We start from the raw sequence: 23,887 nt of genomic DNA on the forward strand, positions 1-23,887 counted from the left end.
AAAAGAAAAAAAAAAAAAAAGAAAAGGAAGAAAAGAAAAAGAAAAATAGCACGCAATTCAAGGACTTCAAGTCACCTGGCTGACGACGCTGCTGTAGATGTTCCGTGCTTGGGTCTAGGACCATCATGAGCTGACAGCCAACACATCTCAACCAAACTTACATCGACAAGTTCACAACCCTCTCATGCAGAATGTCAAGGGGTCTTGCAATCATCGTGAGTTCGATACGCACTCAACACCGCAACCTGTCACCTGTACTCCTTCAGAACAGTTCCGTTGGCCCTCGCAGCATCAGTGATGTTGCTAGGCAGCTGCTGTTTTGAGGGAGGTTGAGAGTTGAGATAGTATGGAGGGAGGACGCGGGTGCTGTTTCCTTGTAGTCCCACATCGAAACCCTCGTGAGTCAACTTCTGACGTTTGACTTCTGCGGTAGCTGCAGTTGACGATCTTGATGGAGTTGCGTCGGGAGATTTGGGAGGCTCGTCAAGATCTGATAGCGTTCTCTTGACAGCTTGTTTCTCCTCATTCGACGCTCCTTCAACGCTCAACTTGCTTGGCTCTTGTGCGACTTTCGACAACACCCACTCTACCCGTCCACCAAGTTTCTGCAAGCAGGGACATTCATCATGAGAAGGGGCAGGAGGGGAAGGAGAAAGGCGAAAGCATCAAGAGGGGAGGGAACAAAAGAGAGTGAGGGAAACAAAAGGAGAGGGAGAGGGAGAGGGAGTGCGGGAAGGAGAGGGTGATGGAGAGGGAGTGCGGGAGCGGGAGCGCGAGGGAGAGGGCAAGGGAAAGGGCAAGGGAGAGGGAGAGGGAGAGAGAGAGGGAGAGGGCGAGAGGGAGGGGAGGAGGATGGGGAGGGAGAGAGAAAGCGGGAGGGAGGAGAGGTCTACCTGGCATATACCAACAGAGCATGCACACCACGAGAAGCTGCTGGAGCTTGACGCCAGGAAGATGAGCTTCTCGAGCGAGGTGAACTTTGACTTGCGAGCACGTAAGACAAGGAGGGAGGCAGAGCTAGCAGACCTTGTCTTCAGGAAGCTGTATGTCAACGCAACACACAGCATGATGAGACGCATCGGAAGGGAAACACTGGGACCAGTCAGCCACAGCAGCATGCCATGGTTGGTAGGGTGAACCTTGGAGGTCAGAGGGCTGTTCAGGTCAAGGGTGCCGCACTGCAGTCCTCCTCGCAGCGCCTCTCGAGTCTCCTCTTGCCTTCTTCCCATCCATGAGCTATCTCTCCACCTTGTGTATCCCACGGATCGATCTGCTTCCTCTGCCTCCCCCCATGAGGTTGAACGCGCCCATCGGTGCTGTACCAGGGCAAGCAACATGAAGACGATGAGGACAGTCCTGGTCATGATAGGATAAGGTGCTGTGTGCGTGCTCTTGAAGCCAAGGGTGCCCCGCAACCAAACTCTCTCATCATAATGAGACCTGGAAACAATTTCAGTCTGCTGGTATGAATCAGCCATATCTTGTCTCCACCTCACCCTTCATGTTCTGCTCTCCCGTGATGTCATTTTTTCTTTCCCTTTCCCTCTCTCCTCCCTTCCTTTGCACATTCACCAATCCATTCACATCCTATCCTTTCCCCTCTCCTTCCCACCCCCCTTAACTCCCCTACTCACTTCTCCTATCTTCTCCTCTCCCATCGCTCTCCTTATCCTCCCCTCCCCTCTCCTTCTCCCCTCTCCTCTCCTCTCCACTCCTCTCCTCTTCCCTGTGCTCTTTCTCCCTCCCTTGACCTGCTTTGAGGCTACTCGCCATTTCTCTGTTCACCCCACCCCTTATTTTCAAGTAAAGACTACCGGTAGTATCTTTTAAATGTTTACTCAATTTCCCTTCCTCAAGATTTTCTTCAGGGTCAATCTGTGTCCACGACCTTTCCTTGCTCATCCTCCGGCTCCTCCTCTCCCTCTGCCTCCTTCTACTCTCCTCCTCTCCTCCTCTCCTCCTCTCCTCCTCTCCTCCCTCCTCTCCTCCTCTCCTCCTCTCCTCCTCTCCTCCTCTCCTCCTCTCCTCCTCTCCTCCTCTCCTCCTCTCCTCCTCTCCTCCTCTCCCTCTGCCTCCTCTCCTCCTCTCCTCCTCTCCTCCTCTCCTCCTCCTCTCCTCCTCTCCTCCTCTCCTCCTCTCCTCCTCTCCTACGCCCCTACCCCCCACTCTCCTACTCTCCTACGCTCCTCTCCTAGCTCTGTCCTACCCTCTTTCCTCTTACCTCGAATCTTTCGCCTTTCACCTCTCGTATCTCGAGTCTCCTCATCTGAATCCATAAGGGATCTTCAACTCAGTGTCACAAATCAGAATATCTCAGTGGGGAAGGGCAGTATCAGGAAGGCAACGAGTTCTGGAGGACGACAGCAGGAGGGGAACCAATAGGCTCAAGTCACAGGAAGGCGAGGTGAGAGCAGGAGAACAGAAGTGAGAGCAGGAGCACAGAAGGTGAGAGCAGGAGCACAGAAGGTGAGAGCAGGAGAGGGGTGTTCTTCACACCCTACCATGGGAACTGTTGCTAAGACAACATTCTTCATAATCTTCTTCTGCCTCTTGGACTCTTTCCTTGCCAAGGGCGAGGAGGAACCAGGGGATCTGTTTGCTCGCTACGTGAAAAGACTGTGCTCGATATGCAGCAACAGGCGAGAAGACTGCGGTTGCGACGAGACCCTACATGGCAGCGCGGGAGGCTTCCGCCTCCTCCACGAGTACGCTCTCAAGTACGAGGGATGGGCTGAGGAAGTGAGGAAAGGAAGAGCACAAGAGCTGAGGTTTGTAGTGGCGGACGTGACGGGAGGAGGGTTCGGGAATCAGATCTTTCAAGCCATTCAAGGGCTGCTGGTGGCTCTCGAGCTTCAGATGCCGCTAGTCGTGATGGGAGTGCATACACGAGAGCAGACAGCAAGGCTGGGGATGACGTGGCACCCAAACCTCGAGCAGCACTACGTGTTCAACGCTGTCCTTCCCCTCATTGATGAGAACGTGCTGGAGGAGCTGAGGTGGAGAGAGGGGAGGTTGACGAAGATGGTATACACGCATGACGCGGAAGGAATCGAGTTCTTGACGTGCAGGAACTGGCACGAGGAGGCAGCAGGGTATCAGTTCTTGCGGATCCATGGCATCACAGATGTACACATGGCGGAGCTTAACGTCTACCATGGAAGAAGCATCAAGGAAGCTTTCAGAGGAAAGACTTTCTTTTGGTTGTCACACTTCCTATGGGACAGAGATCGATGGGTGCAGGAGGTCGTTCAGGTAGAAACTTCTCCTCCCGCCCCCTGGGATGGTCTGCGGACAGTCCAAGAGCTCGGCACCCTCCTTCCGGCGTCTCCTCAAGCCCTGAGAGTTGGGCTTCACCTCAGATTGGGAGGTCACTTCTTGCACTTCGACCACAGGCACGCGTTCAAGGAGGGGTCGGACGTGCTCGACGGCCTCGACCCGCTGCAGTTCTACTGTGGTGGGCATGCAAACTCCGTCAAGACTGTGGGGCCCTGTCTGAGGACGATCATAGCAAGACACGGGGAGGGCCACGAGAGGATAGTCGTGCTGTGGTCGTCTGACAATGGGAGGATCTCTGAAAGATTCATCGAGGAGGTCGTCAGGATCCCGCACGTGAGTGTTGTTCGCATCCTCCACAAGGAGGAGGAGAGGTATGACCACCCCGAGATCAGGTACGCCATGGCAGACGTCGCACTTGTGTCGCTGTCCGAGATGTTCCTCGGCACTGCGCTCTCATCCTTCTCCTTCTACATGCACGCTTCCTCCCTCATCGTCCCCTACTACATGGGCCACGTGCCTGGATCAGGCTGCAAGAGAGCGGCGAGCAGCGAGGCAGGGCTGGTGACTCACAGCGTCGGCTCTATGCATGTGTGGTCTTCTTGCTTCGAGGACGAGGACGAGGAGGGAGGAAGGGAGAGAGGAGCAGCGTGCGAGATCGCTGACAAGGAACTAGAGGAAACCATGAGAGGCTGCACTGCGGTGTTCGAGATCTTCCGTCATAACTGCCTGCAACGAGCTGTAACGTGTGTCTCTGACGCAGACATCAAGAACTGGTCGAGCAGTCTCAATCTCGAGACCGACATGGGAAACTTTTACAACCTGCGATGGTCGCGCGATGGTTTGAGGTGGCACTACCTCGTCCCTGACCTCATCGACTGCCACTCGTACCGGGAAGCTAAGAAACTTGCTGCCAGTGAGCTGGAGGACAACGACAGGAACGACTCAGTGCAAGAGCAGTCAGAAGTGCGTTCACGTCAGGATGTTGTTGCAGAAGAGTCAGATTCCCTCGATCGTCGCTTCAAGGCGTTTGCACAGGCTGTTTGCCAGAAGTGTAAGGCCAAACAAGAAGACTGCGGTTGTGAAGAGCTGCTCTCCTCGGATCCTTTTTTCACCCTCCACAAGTACGCGAGCAAGTACGAGGAGTGGTCGCGGAGGCAGGACGACAGGGAATACATGAATACCCTAAGGTGGGTTGTCGTCGATGTCAACGGAGGGATCGGAAATCAACTGCTACAAGCTGTCCTCGCACTGATGATCGCCATCCGGACTGACCGCGTGCTAGTTGTCAACCTGATGACTCCGGTGGAGTACAACCTGTCGCACGTGCTCCCCCTGCTCCCCCTCGAGGTACCAGCAAGTCTGGGATGGCCGAGAGTCTCTACCCGAGAGATCGCGACTGATCATCGGGATGGGAGGGATGGCGTGCAGTTCTGGACGTGTGGAGACTGGCGAGAGCTCGACGGTGTCAAGTTCCTGCACATGATGGGCTTGTCAGACGTTCACCTGCCGCTGCTGCATCCTGTGCATGGCTGGTGGTTCAGCAAGACATTCAGGGGAAAGCCCTTCTTCTTCCTGTCTTACTTGCTGTGGACGGGGGAGGAGATGATGGAATATCCTGTGGTCGTCAAGACCTTTCCTCGCTCTCAGCTCTCAGGGCCAGCCAGCATGCAGGCGCTCGTTGCGAAGCTCCGACACCTGACCGAGAGAGAGTCAGTGGGGATACTCGCCGTGCACATGAGGATGGGAGGGTACATGAAGAAGAAGTCGCAGGCGTACAGCCCGGAGGCTGGCAAAGGGGACGACTTTCTGCTCTTCAGCCATAAGAGCATCTTAACGCAAGACTGGGATGGAGAGGGCCTTTCCCCCCTCGAGCGCTACTGTCTTGGCGACGAGGCGTCGCTGCAGCCTGCGCTCGCATGTCTGGGGAGGCTTGTAGAGCAGATGAGGAGCTCGCAGGGCAAGGAGAAAGTGCTGCTGCTGTGGGCGACGGAGCGAGCGGACATGCTCGAGAAGATCGCTCCCTCCTTCTCCCAGGTGCACAACGTCACCATCCTCAAGGTCTCTCCCGACTCGCAGGCGCTGGAGGAGACGTGCTCCTCGTCTGACGTCATGAGGAGGCGCTGCCACTCGCTGGTCGGGCTGACCGACTTCTTCCTCCTAACTCAAGTCCACGACGTCTTTGTTGGTACCGCACACTCCACCTACACATACTGCATTCACAGCAGAAGCCTTTCGGTCCCTGTATACGTTGGGCTGTCGGCAGGAAGCTGCTCGGTAGGAAGCGGACATCAGGCCGGACTTTTCTCTCGCGGATCTACCCCAGCTGAGGAGCAAGTCCCGCTGCATTCCCAGCTGGGGGACATGGAGGTTGACAAGTATCGCAACTGCACCATGGGCTACTACATCGCGATGCACGGCTGCATGGAAGAGATCGCTACCTGTGTGACGGCAGAGCAAGTCAGGACGTGGGCTGCTCCCCTCCTGATTGGGCTTAACCATGTCGAGCTGTACGAGCAGCTCTGTGCTCGGGTGGGATGGCGGGGGCTGCGATTCGTGCCTTCAACTGGCATCGTCTGCAGCGAGATCCTCGATAGTCATCTAGAGAGGCTATGGGGAGAGGAGGGGAAGGCTGACGAGCACACTGCCGAAGGAGGGAAGGGAGGCGTCTGAAGGGAGGTACGAGGTGAGACATCGAGCAAGATTGACACTGCAGGGCAATAACAACGAGCAACATGTTCATCAAAATTCATTCGATCATTCATAGAACAAAAAGCTCAACACCGCCTCCATTCTTGATCCTTGTCCTTCTTCACGCTTAGCTGTCCCCCTTGCCATTCTCAGGAGACGAGTTGTCCTGGAACTGAATGTTCGGCCAGGGGTCGGTGGCCGAGGCGTCTCCGGTGAAGCGCATGATCCGGTCCGGCACATACCGAGGACAGTCGTCTCTCTCGATCGCCTGACAGCGCCTAAGAGATCCGCAAGAGTTCAAATCCTACACGCCTACCTGCACGCCTCCACTGGGCCCCTCATCGCTTTCAGAGAAGGCCAGGGGCATGTGGAAGCCAAGGTCGCAGAAGATTTTCCTGGAGGCTCAGAAGATCAGGAAGAGAAGCGTGAGCTGCAGCAGAGAGACCTTCTCCAAGACATTGGGATGAAAGACTCGATCTCCAAACACGTGCTAGCTCTGCTCCCTAGCTCACGACAACAGCGTTGAGGGCAGCAAGCGCTCACCGATGCTTCATGGCGAAGCCCTCCTTGTCAGCCGAGAGCTTGTCGTAGGTGATGGTGAGCTGAGCGATGAGGATGTTGAGCATCCCGATGGTGACGCAGCTGGAGAGTTTCTGTCACATCCGATCTACTAGCAGGGGGCGAGAGAAAGAGATGGTGAACTTACGTTACAAACACAAGCAGGAGGAAGCGAGTAAGAGAAGAGATGTCTGAGTAGAGAGGCTGTGCTACACCAAGTACCTGCCATACAGCTGTCAGCCTGCCCCTCAACTTCATCGCAACATGTGCCAAATTATCATCACGCATGAATCCATCGCATGTCAACATCGCTACATGTCTTTTACCTCTTGAAAGAGCAGCACGACTGTCTTGTCCCATCCCTGGTCGAAGGGAACGTCGCCTAGAATGGTCAAAGCGGAACCGAAGCCTGCGACTCTCTCAGGGTCGAGGCGATGACGTCAGCAGCAGAATGACCGGCGATGAGGATGAGAATCATGAAGAGAGAATGATAGAGATCTCCGAACATGATGCCGATGGTGTAGGTGAAGGCTGCCATAGGAGTCGACAAGATGCTGATCTGCAAAAGGCAACGTCACCAACAGACAAGAAGAAGATACAACTGGGAGAGAACCACAAGCTTCTCCACTGCCTCACCTGAAACATCTGAGCCCATAGCAGGACGGCAACGATCGCCTTCGAGGGTCGTCCGGATGTCGAGGAGGAGGCAGATGTTGCGGCCCCTGACGTGTCTGACTTGGCCTTGGAAGCAAGCAAGGTCCATGGGATTCCTCCGTTGAAATCTGTTACAGTGCGGTCAGATGTTACGGTGTACAACATCTGGCTAATATGGGACCGTTGAAGGCTCGGTTGCCGGTGGTTGAGTTGGTGCAATCAACACAAGTGGTGTCTCCGCATGACTGCGATGAAATGTTGAGTAGGAAGACAAGACAAGCTAGGACAGTCGGAATTACATGAGTCGCATATCCGTACAAGATTAGCGCAAACGACGTCATTCTAAGAAGATTCCAAATGCTTACAAGCCCCCTGCAGCCCCACGAGCTCAATCGCTGCATACACACATGCCGTCAAGTCACCTTGGAAGGCTAATACTGAAAGTTCCCAAATTAATCGGGACGAGAATGCTCCGTTGGAGCTGCAAGAAAACGACTCCAAGCTGAATGCAAAGAGAACAATATGGGTCAGTTGAAGAGAGTTGCCAGGTCAGACCAACAAGACACGGAAGTAAACAACAAAGAGGTGGGATACATTCCCAAGATGTACAACCTGAAGGGCCAAAGATGCCGCGGCTGTGATCAACAGTAGGATACGAATAGGCTAGCAACAACACGAGAGTCAGAAGACTGATATCGCTTCTGTTTGCTTTGAACCTCCAGGTCAGGTTCGCATCCCGACGGATCTTGAACATATCCCAGCATGAAGAAGAGCAGCAAGACCAAGTATCCCAACTCCTTGATGCAGAACGTCTTCAACCCAAATTTCTTCCACTTAAGCTCGAGCACTTTCCGAACAGCAGGGTGCTTGAAAGACTCGTTGTCATCTACGAAATGTCTTGATCACAACCATGAGCAAAAACAGAAGGCAGTCATACCGAGATTGACTAGCCATCCCAGAGGCGAATTCCAAGGGTCTTCCACAAGGTCTGGGTCTCCATAGAGTTCGCGAATGTAATAGTTGACTCTGATCTGCAACCATGTAAACTCAATTGACTAGCGTTGATCGCCATGCCCGATATCGCTATTATGGTTTTGGGTCATCGTCGTGATTACACTGCTCTCCATCATCATCATCAGCATCATCATCACCATCACCATCACCATCACCATCATCACCATCACCATCACCATCTTTTTTTGGAATCTCATCGTAATCGTAATCGTAATCGTAAATGAGCATACTTTTCGTCCAGGAAGTTTCTCCTTGGAATGCCAAAGAAGGCCATCGAGAAGGACCGGCATCAGGTCAATACATTCTTTTCCAAGAGTCCCTATGATGTCGCGATGGTATTGAAACAATTCCTTTGACAACTCCGTGAATGATCCAACAACGCAAGACATATCTTCGTCTACCTCTCGTCCGTACCAGTAACCATGAATGTCTGCCCGAATGGTCAGCAGGTCACTGCAAAGAATACGTCAATGTTTCGAGGCGACATCTGCTTGTGAGTTTACCTCAAGATGAATTCAACGATAGCGAACTTCCCATCATGCAGTGCCCAGTAGAGGGGGCTGATGCTTGCTCCATTGATGTCAACCTAATACAAGTTGTAATGCACTGATGCACATCCCAAGTAGACATTATCATCATCATCATCTCCATCATCATCATCATCATCATCATCATCTCCATCTCCTCTTTGTCCTTCTCATCACAATCACGAGGCATACATCTCGGCAATCAACGAAATCTTAATAACTTCCTCCACAACGACCATCAAATCATTCTTCCATAATCACAACTGTCAACATCAAATCATTCTTCCATAATCACAACTGTCAACATCAAATCATTCTTCCATAATCACAACTGTCAGCATCAAACAATCCTCTAACCTGACACAACCATTTCGCCCGAGCGTTTCGGGGCGCACATCCTATCGATAACTGAAGCGATTCGACATTCCCCTCAACCAGCGCGTGCGTGATGCCATTGCCTCCCATGTTCAACCCGCGGGACATGCTGTTTGCTGCTCGCTTCCACATCTGCAGAGAATGAGAACCAGACAACGAGCATCGTCCCTTGCCCTCCCTCTGCCTCTGCCTCTGCCTCTGCCTCTGCCTCTGACTCTCCTTCTATCTCTACCGCTGACTCCCCTACCCAACGAGTGCTCTACCTCTTTCCAGAGCGCTTCTGATTTGGGACACCAGGATTCGCCGAGCACCTGCGATTCGATGAGGAAAAATCGAAAAACAAGAAGGCAAATCAGAATATCAGGGGAGAGAAAGATGATTGAAAAGAAAATTTTCAGACGGAGCAGAGGACGAGCTCGATTTGAAGAAGGGCGTGATGATTCAGAGAATGATTGAGGAGAAGATACAAGACGTAGGATAGTAGCGGGTACCTCTTCCAGAGTGAGGATCATGGCTTGACCGAAGGGACTGATATATTCTGATCTCACGCCGTAGCGGATGTGTCGGATAGTAAGGTGGAAGAGTTGTTCGAAGAACTCCTGCAGAAAACGCACATGCCAATGAGAAACGGAGTGAGAGACAGGAAGGTAATCAACATATCAAGATGACATGGCTGGTAAACAAGCAAAGAAGAAACGAGAAGCACAGCTTGCAGATTTTCCAATCGGAGAGTTACAACCTCGGGGTCTGTGACGCTCAAAAGTAGCATGTTCATGATGTGATGAATCAGAAGTCCCCACCTACAGGAAGACAACAAACGCAGGAAGAAGGTCACAACACTTCAAAAACTAGATTGCAATCAACGAACATCTTGATAGATCTTCTGAAGAGATGGGTTTGCTCCGGGGACTGTAGCGAACCCATCAGACCGCAATTCAGATATTTTCACAAAGTAAATAGTCAAGAAGTGAAAGTAAGTGGCCAAGTGTTGTCAGATGGATTTAAGATGATTGGGAAACACAATGCAACAGATTTGATCATACCACATCGTTCAGATGCTTCCAAAACACAGTTCCAAGTCGCTGTCAAAAGTACTTCGGTCAGGAGGCTGGTACATGGCAAACGATCACAAGTTTTCAGACCTCTTCATCGCAGCATCCTTTCAGGTTCTCCCAATCTTTTATGACAAGGTCGTTGCGCCCATTGTTTAGAGCCTCAAGCTCAGTGGTCAAGGACTGTTGCATGCAGATGTCATGTGTGGGAGATGATTGATGTGTCAACAAGTGTAGCAAGTTGAGAGTTCGACCTCTGATACCAACCTCCACAGCCATCGGAAAGAATCGCTCATATGATCGCCCCACCTGCTCCTTCATCACATCGCCAAACACTACAAGGCATAGTTCTACTCTTCAGCTAGGGCGATCCTCACTGCATTCTCGAATGCTTTCCCGATGTTCTTGATATGATCAGGTCTCATGCCGCTGACATCAACATTGGTCAGAACTGTCGACCTTGCAATCATCATGAGCACCTTTCGTGGAACTTGGGAGCAAAGACGTACACGTTCTCGATCTGCTTCTCAGGCTCCCAAATCATCTCGATTACATTCATGACGAAATCATAGATATCATCTACAATGACTTTGTGCTGTTCATTGTCAACATTTCTCACTCCCGACAACACCTCACTCTCTTACATCAGGGCGGAGATTCTTCGGATCATTCGGCACGCTCGAGCCTCGCAACCCCGCCACACTCCCCCTTCCTGCGACGGAACAGAGTCAGAGCCGTGCCTTCACATGCTAACGGTCAACGTGTTGAGGTGTTGGAATTTGAGTTCTCCGAGCTTGTGCTCTTGTTGAGCAGGTATGAGACCTGCCTTGCAGGCTTACTGGGATCCTTCCGATACACTCACTCACCCCTTGCTCTGACTGGTTTGGCACCAAACTTGACCGCCGGATGCGATCGGCGCTGCTGGCGTTGGACTGATGACTCTGCAGGCGATCCATCGCATCCTTATTCTCCTCCGATGATTCTCGTCGCTTCTCGAACATGGAAGGACACAGAGTCAGCAGCTCTGCCTCCAGGTTGTTCTTGAACGTCTCAGAGTCGATGTGCTCTTTTAGGTAACTCCCCGTGTGCTCTAGGGACGAGGCGTAATCTTCTCCATCCTGTATGGCCTCTGACATGTTCTCACAGACCATGCGGAAGACAACTCCCCAAGACTTCTCAACTTCGTGTGTCCACTCCTCTCCGGATACCTCAGCGAGCACGTTCATGAAGACAGGGCCGATGAGAGGGATGTGATGGGGTCGAACGTTGTAGTTCACGTGCCGCAGCCCCAGCCACGTCACCTGCTGCTTCATGTTCTCTGGGTCGTCAGCGAAGGAAACCAGCATGCCAAGGGTGTCGCCCATCTTGACTGCCATGTACTCTCTCGGCTTTGTGAAGAGGCTTGCCACGTTGGGAGCAAGGCGGAAGAGACAGTCGTACACCATCTCGCCGAGTTCAGCTGGGATATAGTGTTCGAGGATGGACTCCCACGAGTCTCTAACGATTCCCAAGGTGGATCCTACCTCTACGAGAGACTGATCGAGGGCTTTGGACAGGTATTCCCATATCCAGATCCACGCTTTCAGCTCCTCCGTCTTCAGCTCGTCCCCGAGGCTGAGGCGGAATACGTTGAGGACGATCTCTTGCATCTGAGGCATGTGCGATGCCTTCACTCCCTTGCGGTGATGCATCGGAGCTAGATCCGCTATCTTGAGATATATCTCGTTCGGAGAGTCGATGTTGTCCACGATGCTCGACAACATGTCGACGAACTTCGTTCCCTGCACGGCACGGTTGGTAAACCTGAAGAGCGGCTCGAGCACCTCATTGTCTCGAACGGATTCGTAGATTGCGTTTCCAAGGTCGGAGTATGTGACTTTCTTCAAGAGAGCTTTCCACGAAGACACAATGAACTGGGAGTGATGCTTCCACTCATCGAGATTCACTGAGAGTGACTTGCTGAAACGATGGTTGGTCTTTTTCTTCCTCTGGTGATGCCCTCGGAAAACTCCTCCTGCTGATCGCAGGTTGGTACCTTGTATAGACCTCCGAGATCCGATTCTGTAGCTGCCGTCAATCCCAGTATTGACCGTCGAAGTCTTGCGGGAGGATGAGACGACCGAAATGTCCCCCTTCGACCGGATCGATCGGGGAGACTCTAACGCGAGACCGGGATTCGCGTAGAGTTGAGCGTAAGAACCTGAAGCAAAGGAGCCAAAGCCCTTGCTGCCCAACCTCGATGATCCTTGAGCTCTGGCTCGAGAAGGCTTCTCGCTGACTTCTGCATCCCTTGTCGCAAGGTTGGAAACATCCTTGTCACTCCCTTGGATCGCCGTCAAGGCCAGGAAAGGACAACTTCCTGAGTCCAACTTGTCTGCCTTTGGGGCAGGGTGTCCCAAAGGCAGAGTCGGTAATTTAGATCTTGCATGCCCATTACTTTCCTTGAGGCAAGGCACTTCCTCTGTAAGTGTGAGATCGGTTTGCGAGCCATTGGAGTTGCCTTGTTCAGCCTTGGCGCCTTCTCGCTCTGCTTCTTCTTCGAGCTCAGGCTCTTCTTGCAAGACATCCAGGTGCCCCTGCATCCCATGGTTGACGTACGGAGAGTCAGGCTGCAGGTCAGCGCTGGGAAAGGCACAATCATCCCATCTTGGGTCGTTGTGTTTCCTCACAGGAAGTTCGTCAAGGGAGTTCTTGTCAGAGAGCTTCTGATCGAGAAGAGAAGCATGCATTCCAAACTGAATGCTCTCGATGGATATCCCCGAAGACATGGTGATGGCTGCCTCGGAACCCACGGGTCTACTCTGCTCAGCCGCTGGTCTTGGCGACAAGGTGAGTTTGAACGAACTATTCTCGATGCTACCAGCGTTGTCATTGGTCTGGACCAAGTCACCAAAGAAGTGCTGGGCGAGGATGAAATGAGCCTTCTTGGAATGCAGCTTGAAGAATTGCTCGGATGCATCCTTCCCTGAGAACCGCTTGATGACATACTCCCCTCCCGGGTGCTGCGAGAGATACGGGAATAAATCGAAGATCATCGAATCGACTATCAAGGGAATGAAGGTCTGAGACTTCATGCTCTGAACTTCAGATAGGGTGTACTTTGGAAACCCCATTTCTTTCTTGCGCCGATTCATGGCACAGAGCACGTCCTCTTTGAAGCAAGAGTCCTCTTCCTTGACCATGATCAGATAGGGGATTTGAAATCTATCTGCAACAAAATCAGTACGTTTTGAAAGCATGTAAAAACGAGTTAGATTGAGCGAAATGGAATCGTCAATGCTCTATAACAATGAAATCTCTTCACCTTTCATGCCACAGGCTGTGATCTATTGCTGTGTACCTCTACCTTGACGTCGTATCTCCTCATATCTCCCACCCTTTCAGCACTCCCCGGTACCATTTCAATCCATTCTCCTCCTCCTCCTCCTCCTCTTCATCCTTTCCATCTCCTTCTCCGTCCTCTCCCTCTGCTCCTTCATCCTTTTCATCCTGTTCCTCCTCCCTCTCCTCCTCTTCCTCCTCCTCCTCCTCCGCCTCCCCTCAGGTCTCACACCAATAACCCCTACCCACTCATTCACCACCCCTGCTTCTCCCACATTTGTACCCACCTTTGAACACTTCCGCACCTACCTAGCACCTTGTGGTCATCGACCCCCAACGTGTTTAAAATGATACGAAAAAACGTGATTTCGATGCTGTTCCACTAGGGAAGTCACACGGGATCAACGAAACGATGTGTTCTGATAATTTATATAACTCTCGTTTAAATCATCTTTACAGGATATATCGATCGACAGAGTATTGGAGCACCTCAATTTTTGTTAACTCTGTTTGACAGTACCAGAATTTAAAAAAAGTATTTATGAGCGGAGAAACAAGTACAAAAAGAGTACTGGTCACACAGCTAGTAGAAGCCAATACAAACATCCCGAGTTAAGTTAAATATTGTACCATGATCGACTTTGTTGAGCAGCAGATGTATCACCACCCTACACCTCCACGAAAAGTATTATAAAATGACTAAACCTGCATTTCCATTTTCAGTCAATAAAAAATCTCACCAGTATCTCACCATCTCCACCTGAGCATGCGGGAAAATCGAGAAGCGGGGGAGGGGGAGGACGATGAGGAGGCGGGAAGGTACCCTCTTAACTTAAGAATGCATGGACAAGATGTCTTGCTGGCCGACTCACGAGGATAAGGTTGAAAGTGTTGACAAAATCGTTGCACCAAACAAGACAACGCCTCCTGTACAATAGAACCAAACCACTGCAAATAAAATAGTATCAAAATTGACCCGCGTGAGAGTGACTTGAGAGAAGAAGTGAAATGCTGAGAGAAGAAGTGAAATGCTGAGAGAAGAAGTGAAATGCTGAGAGAAGAAGTGAAATGCTCACGAGAAGAAGTGAAATGCTGAGAGAAGAAGTGAAATGCTGAGAGAAGAAGTGAAATGCTGAGAGAAGAAGTGAAATGCTCACGAGAAGAAGTGAAATGCTCACGAGAAGAAGTGAAATGCTCACGAGAAGAAGTGAAATGCTGAGAGAAGAAGTGAAATGCTCACGAGAAGAAGTGAAATGCTCACGAGAATGAAGTTGTGAATTTCAAGCAGGAACGACCAATCCAGGAATGTCTTTGATAGTCCATGTCTTCGACCTTTCAGTTGATTCAAAGTCTGAACGGAAAACCCTCGGCGATGAACATCGTCATTTCCGAGCATTGCTCTCTCAACCGATTCTCGCCTTCCTCGCACAGCATGGCGTAATCTCCTCACATGTTACAGAGATCACTCTCAACATTGCAGAAGAGTGTGGTTTCAAGTACAAAATGCTTGTTAACAAGGATGTGACCTTCCAGGAGCTTGTCCGCCGCTACAGAATCCTCTGTCCAGTCTTGGCAAGTCAGGCAAGCTACTCTTGTCGTTGTTGTATCGTGACTGACGCAACGAGAGCAGACGCTCTTCGTCTGCATGTTGAGCAGTGATCAGACCATGGTTGAGGTAGGACTTTTGTTTCAGAACAAATACTTTGAAGGGAACTACGTTATCATTGGCAGCTTAGCTGCCAGAAGAGAAGGGGCGGAAATTTGTAGAATACTGCAAGTCTTCCAGCCAGAAAAACCTCGCAGCCATACTCTCGTCTACTGGATCAAAGTATCCTTGCCCAACGACAAGGTCCAATACTTATCTACGAGAAAAGATGGGTACGTGAAAACCTTGGGACCCAATCACTCTGAGTATGTTAAGACGCCTAAAGTACAAGTCAGTCCGAGTGGCCAGCTCGACATTAGTGGTCGAGCAAAGAGCCACTTTGCCGGACAAGGATCGCACATCACAGCTATCTCCTTCCCCCAGAAGTACCTGAAAGCTATGTACGACAAGAGGAGTCTAGTGGGCATCGTCGACTACATCTGTCGTATCTCAGTCTTCCTTCCGGAGTACGCCAAAGACCTTTCCGACGGCAGAGGATCGCTCCCCGAAGATGGGGGAGAATACAAGTACTGCAAAGAAGCTCTCGAAAACCAGCTCATGAACGTCTCAACGACGCGAGGGTACGATGGAGTGGTGGAGCAGCTGGCTAAGATAGCTCTCGTCTTCTATCAACGAATCGAGGATATCACTGTAGATATCAACAAAGTGGTTGGCTGTGACTGCAGTAAGGCTGGCAGCAACACACCCAAGAATGCCTCCAAGTCCTGGCAGTTTATCGACTTTCCAGCCATTCTCGTGCACGCGGCGGCGTCTGTGAATCCTTCTGATCCCAGCAAGAGCATAGGAGACAAGGTGAAGGAGATGCTGGCCCGGCATCTCTTTCTCTGTCCGCATGGCATCAACGGCAAAGACCTCAAGGTCCTGGGCATCGAGAAGAGCGACGTCGACGTCGAAGACATCAAGAGGTTCTTGCAGGAAGTGAAAGACTCGTTTGAGAGTAGGCATAAGAGTATCACACCCTTGGTGAGACTGAGCAGGGGGGTGCAATGCAACAAGAATCTGACAGGATGGAGGGCAGAGAGCGGACCATCCCAAGAAACTTCTTCTCACCAAATCGTGGGAGACGTACACGAGCAAGGAAGTGGAGGAGACCCTGGGGGACAAGGAGGTAAGCGTGGGAGCGGCGGGTATCGAGGAGAGGAGTGGGAGAAGCAGAGGCAAGGATGGCGGTAAATTGAGTCTAACTTGATATTTGAACTGAGCAGATAGCTGAGAAACTCATGGGTCTGATAGAGGAGTGTTTCCAAAAATGTCAACGCGACAGCCAAGACATCAGAACAAGAATAGTCGCTGCTCTCAATGCTGCCTGGCCCCCCGGCCCTCCACCATCTGAATCACTGCACGGCAATGACGGTGCCAGCGATCAGACGGCCGCAGCTGAACTGTTGAGCTGCCAGGCGGCGAGAGGCTCCGTGGCAGCGGCCCGGGCCCCGGGCCCCGCAGTAAACTCTGTCGTGGTAAATTGTAATTAAAAGTCTTCACGTTGAGGGCAGAGAACCGTGTCTTGAATGACTCGCACTGGCCTTACATGCCGCAGTGCATGATCCATCACTGATCGGACCGCCGTCCGACTCTAGTGAACTTCTACTACTAGCAAGCCTCCACTGTCACTGAGTGCTGGAAGGTCGTGCCGCTTCAACCGGATCCAAGACCCGAGAAGAGAAGAGCTGGGGCCCTTATTCTCAAGCCTCGGATGAAGAGAGTCCCTCAGTGGGCTGACTGCCGGGCCGCCGGGCCCACGCCGCGGCCCGGCGGCCGCCGTCACTCAGGCTCGGCGATTGTGACTGTACACTGTTTCGGAACATCGGACCGTTTTATTATATCGAATATTGTAACCGATGACCGCAGAAGCTCTATTTTCGGCTTTACTCACGGCAATCATGTTTGGAATGTTGTTGGCAAGCGGCGCTACGCCCTCGATGGCGATGGGACCTGGCGGAACCTTCGGCTATGCTGAGGTGAGGCGATGAAAGATCTCAACTTCCATGAGAGGGCTGTGGGTGGAGAAGAGGATGCAGACGAGGTTGCGATGCGGAACCCGGCTCACCTCAAGTTCTGTTCAGGTCAACATGCAGGGGCACCCAGCATGCATTCAGATCGGAACTCACGGCTCCTTGACCAAGGCAGAGTTGGAAGAGATTGCCTCTGGTAAGGTTTGTAGTCCAGTTTGTTCTCACTAATTCTTTCTGCTTCCAGGTGGTCCTCATGGTGAGATTTGAGATGACGGGTTGCTATGCTTTTCATCATCTGATCCATGTTTCAGCATGGACGCCTGGCGCCTGCCCAGCAAGATACTCCAAGTTGGACTACGGTGTTCATGTTCTGTCCGCCCCTTAAGCAAGTTTAAAGGTGGGAATTTTCCGAATCATTGTGCTGAAACTGAACACGAGGAGTAGGTGGGAATCAGTCTCTATCGTTGTGAATTTTCGGGATTAAACTAGCAGGGGTGAATGTGGGAGCACCAGTCTAGATGCTTGACTGTAAAGCTTAAGACTTAGCGGATTCATGTTGTCACTCGCATATATGATTCTGTTCATTCTGTTTGCGCCTGACAGACTTGTTTGAACTTCCTCGTTTGTGGAGCTTCTCAGCAACGAAGGTATGTCTTGAAGAAATTCTATCTCGGATTAGAAGTGCTTGAAGTAAGACAAGACGTGGCATGAGTAGCAGCTATCCAATTGAGATGAACCAAGGAAGTGTCAAAGTTGAGAAGCAAGTTTCAGTGACCTTATATACCTGCCTCCGGGGCAACAAGGGTTTGTGTTTGGACGACAAGGGTACCATTTGGGAAACATACATGAAAACCATGATGTTTGTTGAGAGATTGGAAAGAATTGCGGTAGAGAGTTTGTAGAGATCCTCGAGGAATGATGATCTTTGTTCAGACGGGTCACCTTCCCTCCACCCATGATTGTATCATCTATTTTCGTAGAAAGAGAGAGCTCATAAAGCTCTTGAGCCATTCCGACGTCTGACCATACCGCAAGACGTGCATCAACAAGTACACAACCATCACGCTGATGACGTCGAACGCGATCGAGGCGACTCGTTTGAACCTGCCAGCATGTGTCAAAGGTACTGATGATACATGTTACCATCTAGCGGCTCGCAGACCTGGGCTGAAGTTCGAGCTTGCTGAGAGCCCACGACTTGAGTCCAACTTTGCTGATCGACGGATTCTTCGAGCTCAGCCCCTTCTTGGTCTTGCTCGATACCTTCTGCCCAGACTTCTTCATGGTCTTGCTCTTGTTGTGCGAGGCATGTGGCGTCTTCCTTGTACGAAGCGTCGCCCAAGTCACCATGGACGGGTATGCGGAGAGATCCTTCAGCCGATTCTGGACCAGGGAGTCTCTCCTGACCTGTCGGAGAGTCAGATCAAGCATGACACGAGGGGAAGGATACGTTGTGGATCAGGCCTGACGCAATGAACTCAGCTGCTTTCTCCACCATGTCAACTTGTTCCATGCTGACATTGCCCGGCGATTTCCTGGCGAGGTCCAACAGCACCACACACCGCCTGTGCAGCTTCTGCCTTGCCAGATCCATGGCAGTCTTGTCTCCTGCTCGCCATGGTTGAGATGAGTCGGGCAGGCATCTCAGAGGAGAGGTACCTTGTGCTGGCAAGGAGAGGTCTGCCCCGAGTCGGATAAGACGAACCAGAGCTTCTTCGTGTCCTTGTCCTGCAGCAGGTAAACGATGAGACTGGGATGAAGATGCTGGTAAGGAGGGGAATGCATCTACCTGCCGCCAAGTGGAGGGCAGTGCAATTGTCAACAGTCTGTCATAAGATGCATCAGGCTGAAATCAGTAAAAGAGGAGGAACAAGGCATGCTGAAACTGACCTGTTGTGCGTTGATGTCGGCGCCCTTCTCAACCAACAACGTGATGATCTCTGGAAGTCCCCGATATGCTGCGTTATGTAGAGGTGTCGACCCTGGCAAACACGCATGAGAATTCTTGACACTGACAACTGCTATAAATCTTGCCGACCTTCATGATCGACCGCTGACAAGTCAGCGCCGCTTTCAATCAGAAAGTTGACGACGTCGCGGAAGCCATAGTACACAGACAGATGGAGGGGAGTCGAGCCATCCCCTGCGGGGCAGGAGAGATCCTTGCACTCCTCGAAGATGGTCTGAGCTACCTCAAGATGTCCCGAGGCGCAGGCGAGATGGAGGGAGTTGAGGCCCTCCTCGTTCTTCTGGAGAAGGTTGGCTCCAGAGCGGTACGCTTGCATCACGAGCATAGCGTCTCCCTCACTTGCTCCCTCCCACAACATCTGCTGCAGCTCCTGCTGCTTCTTATCACCGTCCTCCTCCTTCTCTTCCTCCACCTTCTCCTCTGCTTCCTTGGGCGTTGTCTCTGTGGGCTGTTCGCCATCGTTGCCGCCCCTGAGCCTCATGGATGCTCTTCCGCTCCTCCCCAAGTGTCTCCCAACGATGTGAAGGTGTGAAGGCGATAGAGCTGACAGCATCTCGAACAGACAACAGAAAAAGACGCATACGAGAAGAATTCTCCCCATTCTTTGCTTGTGCTTCTGAATTACACTGCTCCCCTGCTTCTCCGTTATTGTCAGTTCTCAAGACTGCAAGTTTTCCGCACTTGACACTTCCAGTCAACCAGCCCCCTTCCCCACCTCCTCCTCCCACCCACCCACCCACCCACACAACATCCGTTATGCTCGTAGTATCCTATCTAACTTGATGTCTTGTCCCAGCAATAGCCTCACTCCTGCTCTCCTCTTACACCCCCTCCCCATTTGTCTGATCATTTTCACGCTTTGGGGCTCGATTCCTTGAATTGCACCCACCACACTTCCTGCCCCATTTTCTCTGCATGAAATTCTTTCCTCGTCACGCTTTTGTGCCTCGTTTTTCGATTTCTCTCCCTTTCTAATTTTGTTTCCCTGGCATCTTCACAACAATTTCCTTGCATCTTGCTCGGTCTTCCTCAAAATTTGCTCATCTTAAATTCTATCCCCGTGCCATCTCACCGAAATGTCGTCATCGCCTGATTGACCTTCACCTGACATCAAACTGCGTCCTATTCCGATCTGAACAGGACTTGTCTCAACTCTTATCCATCCTCCGATCATGTACATCATATCTATCTCTACCTTCACGTCGCATGCATCATCGCTATCGCCATCGCCATCCCCACCCCCATCGTCGCACACGCACTTACCTCCCTTTCGTCGGCATTCCTTGCAAGCGCACTCCCTCTAAGCCCGTCACAATGTCCGTTACAGTCTTTTTACGAATTGAAACGGAAAACTTCTATGACAGATCTAGAACAGATCTAGGGCAATTCCAGTTCTGCAGTAGATCTAGAACAAGTCTAGAGCAGGTTGCTATTTGCTGGAATGTTCAACGGGCGGGTGAAGCCATGGGTGCGATGAGACCATGGCACGAAGAGGAGAGAGAGAAGAGGAGAGGAGGAGAGAAGAGGAGACAGGACAGGACAGGACAGGAAAGAAGGAAGAGAGGATCGAGGATGTGTGGGAAGGTGAAGGAATACAGCTGGACTTAAAAGGCTCAAGTACCATGCAGCCAATCACTGGAGTATGACACGAACATGCTGCACTACCAAGAGTGACAACAGGTAGCCATAGCTTGGGCCATGCGCGGATATCACCGGGATGCTACAACTTCGCCTCTTTCCAGAAAGCAGACAGGATCTTACGAGGTCATCCCGGAGTCAGTGCAGTACCTCTACCGCCTGTACTCCAAGGAGGTGGTGCACTTGACCAAGGAGCTGTGCCTCAAAGAGGAAAAGCTTACCTCCATCCCACTGGTAATGAGAAACTTCAAGCATCTCCACAAGTTGGATCTGAGCTACAACTTGCTCACCTCTCTTCCTGTAAGAGCATGCTTCACCTCCTATGCTGCTCTACCTGTCTACTGCGTTCGTCTCACCTTGTTGTGCTCAGGTCAAGATTCTTGATGAGTACTTCCCCCATCTCACCTCCCTCGATGTCTCCTACAACCGCCTTGGCTCGATCGAAGACATACAGCAGCTCGGAAAGCTCCCCCTCCTCCAGGAGCTGAACGTGCTCGGCAACCCTCTGCTCGCTGTCAACCAGCGCCCTCTGCTCCTGAGCCTCTTGATCTTCAATCAGAGTCGTCCGACCCGAGAGCAGCTGGAGGGGATGCTCGGGTACTCTGACGCCGCTGGGAGGGGTACCACCAAACAGGATTCCAGCGGTAGCATCCTGGCCTCAGAGTCGATCTCGAAGATGTTGGTTGCTGGACTTCAGCCCGGGAACGTGCTCCCGCGCGTGGCGGTTGCTCGGCTCTCGCGAGCTGGGCTGCGAGCTACTTCCAGGTTCGCCGTATACTGCGACCTGTCGGCTGCTCCAGTCCCTCGCAACTCTCCCTTCCCGTTCCTGGTCGTGCTGAATGAGCTGGAGATCACCAAGGAAGACTTGGATGCGGCAGCAAGGATGGCGCCGAGGCGGAGTCCCCTCCAGGCGAAGAAGGCCAAGGCCAAGCGGCTGATGGGGAAGAGGAGGATGGAGGAGCTCGAGCGGTTCACGGATGCGGTGCAGAATGCGTACCGTGAGCGAAAGATTGAGCACACGCTGAAGAAACTCCTGGAGGAAGGCGTCATCGATGATGGGTCTTCTTTTGAGGAGGAGGGAAAGGAGGAGGAGGAGGGAGAGGGGGGGGAGGAGGAGGAGGAGGAGGAGGAGGATCTTATAGAGAATGGAAATATGGGAGATGAAGAGGATGTTCTGTCGGAAGTTGCGCAAAGGACTTACAAGTTGAGGTCAGTGTCGTCCATGCTGGAAAACAGGCTGAACAGAATGGAAGACAACAGCTCAGATGGAGTAAGTGACAACTCTTTCCAGTTATCCATGTCCAGACCCAAGACAGGCACGAGGCAGAGGCAAACAACATGTCCAGCATCCTGGTGGGACCAGGAATGGATGCTCAACGATGGGGGCCTTCAAGAGATTGACCTCCCGACGAGGCTGTCTGTGGTGGACCAAGGGGCAGAGGAGCTCGAGAGGACGAAGAGAGCGGTGGAGAAGCTGACGGAAATCGGGCATGCAGAGACCTCTCCTTCAAGGAGCTCGACGGAGAACGTGGCGATCGAGTCGAAGTACCAATCTTTGAGAGAGGAGGTGGACGATCTCAGGAAGAAAGAGACTGCGTCCAATCTGAAGATGCTCTCCTCCTCCACGCCCTCCTCCTCCTCAGCTGCCAGGGCGAAGCAGCTGAACAAGTTCAAAAGTCGCTTCGAGTTCTCAGATATGCTTAGGTGGGAGCTCAGCATTCAAAAGGATAGGGACAGCACGTTCCTCACCCGCGACCTCCCTGGATCTGTGAAGCGCCTCAATGTCGACGAGTGGATGCAGCAAGGAGTAGACGAGGCAGTGCAGGCGGAGGAGATCGACCGACTGTTTACAGCGACCAACATACAGAACAAGGTCGACACGCACCAGGTCAACAAGATGAACCGCGAGACTGTCTTCTTTCAGCGGAAAATGGCGTTCCAGAGCCAACAGCAGAACTTCGTCGAGAAATGGCACAATCACCGTAATCGTCTCAGCCTCATCAGAGCTGGTAAGTACCCCACAGACACGCCGGCGCGCCGCTCGACTTCCAGCAGGTCCTGGAGGGATGCTGGTGGGAATCAGAAGGGAGATGACAGGGAGGAGAGGAGAAGAGAGGAGAGAGGAGAGGAGGAGAGAGGAGTCGTGCAGGAAAGTAGCAAGGCGAACGTATCTGGTAAGGCAAATTTCCATGTGGTCCTGTCAAGAGCGCTTGACAAGCTGGAACGAACTCTGATGAGTCCTACTGAGGAGACTGCCGACGTCAGCCAGGGGTCAAAGGCGGCGGGTTCGGGGTCAGATGTACAGCCAGCGTCCAAGGGGACAAGAACACAAAAACATCGCAAGGCCGAAGATTACACCAAGATGTTCGATCTTGGCATCAATCGGATCCTGCAGACGAAGGTGCTTCTGGTCACTGCAGCTCAATATTTCCGATTGACGCTCAGTCAGGATACACGACAGCAAGACGATAGGGCCGCCGCCATGCTGATCCCTCGAGCAAACCTCCGGGAGGTAAGCGGGAAGAGATTGAGGAGGAGGAGAAGAGGAAGAGGTTGGAGAGAGGGAAGTAGGGAAGGGAAAATAGGCGGGGAAGGGATGGAGAAGGAGCAAGAAGAAGAGATAGAGGAAAGATGCGGGAAGAGACAACAAAGAAATTATCACAAGGAAGATTTTTGGAGGGGAGGGGGGAAGGGGGGAGGGAGGGGAGGCGGAAACGAAGGGAAGAGACGGGAAGGAGAAACAGAAGAGGGGCGGAGGATAAGTACCCTGTGGATGTAATCAAAACTGGCAGGTCCGTCGTGAGCTGAAAGAGTACCACGATAACTTCGTCTCACAGCGTCTGCGGTTCTTTGAGGTGAATCGTGCTGAGGGGAGGGCAGGGAGGAGGTTGCTCTGACCCACGAGCAGGAGAGAACGGACATGGAAGCGATGGTAGATAAGATTATCGTCGCCAACAGGTCCCGACACCCTCCTCCTGTTCACCATCTTGCGATGACATCGCCTCAGGTTCGGACAGTTTGGTGCGAGGAGGATGCAGGTGGCAGGAGTGGAGTTCGAAGAGGACTCTTAGTCTGTCTTGTTCATAATTTGTACAGCAAACAACTCAAGGTTTTACCCCAGCTTCATCCTCCCCTGCTAGCACAGGGCTACACACACGTCACACGCACACACACCACAGAAAGAGGAAAAACAAGCT

General features: G+C 52.1%; 8 protein-coding genes across 8 annotated transcripts in view; 6 read left to right on the forward strand and 2 right to left on the reverse strand.

The window, feature by feature from the left end:
• GUITHDRAFT_147922 (hypothetical protein) overlaps nucleotides 1-1,478 on the reverse strand; it is a gene marked incomplete at both ends in the record, with an annotated part of 3,078 nt that extends 1,600 nt beyond the window's left edge. Inside the window, 5 exons of the mRNA XM_005820352.1 lie at nucleotides 76-114; nucleotides 162-203; nucleotides 253-605; nucleotides 894-983; nucleotides 1,140-1,478. Coding sequence (XP_005820409.1) covers nucleotides 76-114; nucleotides 162-203; nucleotides 253-605; nucleotides 894-983; nucleotides 1,140-1,478 — 863 coding nt within the window. The remainder of the gene's footprint in view (nucleotides 1-75; nucleotides 115-161; nucleotides 204-252; nucleotides 606-893; nucleotides 984-1,139) is intronic.
• A 1,024-nt stretch (nucleotides 1,479-2,502) lies between these two features.
• Nucleotides 2,503-5,946, forward strand: GUITHDRAFT_120380 (hypothetical protein; the record flags this gene model as incomplete). The annotated part of the gene is made up of 1 exon (XM_005820353.1): nucleotides 2,503-5,946. One exon carries the CDS (start codon nucleotides 2,503-2,505, stop codon nucleotides 5,944-5,946), a length of 3,444 nt encoding a protein of 1,147 aa, XP_005820410.1.
• A 62-nt stretch (nucleotides 5,947-6,008) lies between these two features.
• GUITHDRAFT_156043 (hypothetical protein) lies at nucleotides 6,009-6,530 on the reverse strand. The gene is made up of 4 exons (XM_005820354.1): nucleotides 6,508-6,530; nucleotides 6,410-6,460; nucleotides 6,281-6,359; nucleotides 6,009-6,232 (listed from the first exon to the last, which is right to left on the reverse strand). Exons 1-4 carry the CDS (start codon nucleotides 6,516-6,518, stop codon nucleotides 6,092-6,094), a joined length of 282 nt encoding a protein of 93 aa, XP_005820411.1. The 5' UTR covers nucleotides 6,519-6,530; the 3' UTR covers nucleotides 6,009-6,091.
• Nucleotides 6,531-15,131: 8,601 nt separating this feature from the next.
• On the forward strand, nucleotides 15,132-16,418 carry GUITHDRAFT_120382 (hypothetical protein; the record flags this gene model as incomplete). The annotated part of the gene is made up of 3 exons (XM_005820355.1): nucleotides 15,132-16,094; nucleotides 16,150-16,239; nucleotides 16,365-16,418. The coding sequence occupies 3 exons, from the start codon at nucleotides 15,132-15,134 to the stop codon at nucleotides 16,416-16,418; spliced, it is 1,107 nt and encodes a 368-aa protein (XP_005820412.1).
• Nucleotides 16,419-17,011: 593 nt separating this feature from the next.
• Nucleotides 17,012-17,468, forward strand: GUITHDRAFT_120383 (hypothetical protein; the record flags this gene model as incomplete). Its single annotated transcript, XM_005820356.1, has 4 exons — nucleotides 17,012-17,089; nucleotides 17,195-17,279; nucleotides 17,328-17,339; nucleotides 17,395-17,468. The coding sequence occupies 4 exons, from the start codon at nucleotides 17,012-17,014 to the stop codon at nucleotides 17,466-17,468; spliced, it is 249 nt and encodes an 82-aa protein (XP_005820413.1).
• Nucleotides 17,469-20,503: 3,035 nt separating this feature from the next.
• On the forward strand, nucleotides 20,504-21,392 carry GUITHDRAFT_156046 (hypothetical protein; the record flags this gene model as incomplete). Its single annotated transcript, XM_005820357.1, has 2 exons — nucleotides 20,504-20,990; nucleotides 21,061-21,392. Coding segments are annotated over exons 1-2 (518 nt in total), but the record flags the coding sequence as incomplete, so codon positions are not given.
• Nucleotides 21,393-21,825: 433 nt separating this feature from the next.
• On the forward strand, nucleotides 21,826-22,515 carry GUITHDRAFT_156047 (hypothetical protein; the record flags this gene model as incomplete). Its single annotated transcript, XM_005820358.1, has 1 exon — nucleotides 21,826-22,515. A coding segment is annotated over exon 1 (658 nt), but the record flags the coding sequence as incomplete, so codon positions are not given.
• A 152-nt stretch (nucleotides 22,516-22,667) lies between these two features.
• Nucleotides 22,668-23,804, forward strand: GUITHDRAFT_156048 (hypothetical protein). The gene is made up of 5 exons (XM_005820359.1): nucleotides 22,668-23,091; nucleotides 23,140-23,202; nucleotides 23,483-23,545; nucleotides 23,599-23,648; nucleotides 23,698-23,804. Exons 1-5 carry the CDS (start codon nucleotides 22,924-22,926, stop codon nucleotides 23,759-23,761), a joined length of 408 nt encoding a protein of 135 aa, XP_005820416.1. The 5' UTR covers nucleotides 22,668-22,923; the 3' UTR covers nucleotides 23,762-23,804.
• The last annotated feature ends 83 nt before the right edge of the window (nucleotides 23,805-23,887 follow it).

This window comes from Guillardia theta (genome assembly GCF_000315625.1).
Source record: "Guillardia theta CCMP2712 unplaced genomic scaffold GUITHscaffold_180, whole genome shotgun sequence".
In the NCBI taxonomy this organism is placed as follows: Eukaryota; class Cryptophyceae; order Pyrenomonadales; family Geminigeraceae; genus Guillardia; species Guillardia theta.

Bases quoted from the DNA above. Each gene is read 5' to 3' on its own strand.
- GUITHDRAFT_156043 (XM_005820354.1), bottom strand. The intron at 6,360-6,409 runs GTCTCTCTGCTG...CTGAGCCTCCAG, and splicing joins ATCCCAATGTCTTGGAGAAG to GAAAATCTTCTGCGACCTTG. The intron at 6,233-6,280 runs GTAGGCGTGTAG...AGGCGCTGTCAG, and splicing joins GGCCCAGTGGAGGCGTGCAG to GCGATCGAGAGAGACGACTG.
- GUITHDRAFT_156048 (XM_005820359.1), top strand. From the start codon at position 22,924: ATGAGTCCTACTGAGGAGACTGCCGACGTCAGCCAGGGGTCAAAGGCG. The intron at 23,092-23,139 runs GTGCTTCTGGTC...ACGCTCAGTCAG, and splicing joins ATCGGATCCTGCAGACGAAG to GATACACGACAGCAAGACGA. The intron at 23,649-23,697 runs GTCCCGACACCC...ACATCGCCTCAG, and splicing joins AAGATTATCGTCGCCAACAG to GTTCGGACAGTTTGGTGCGA.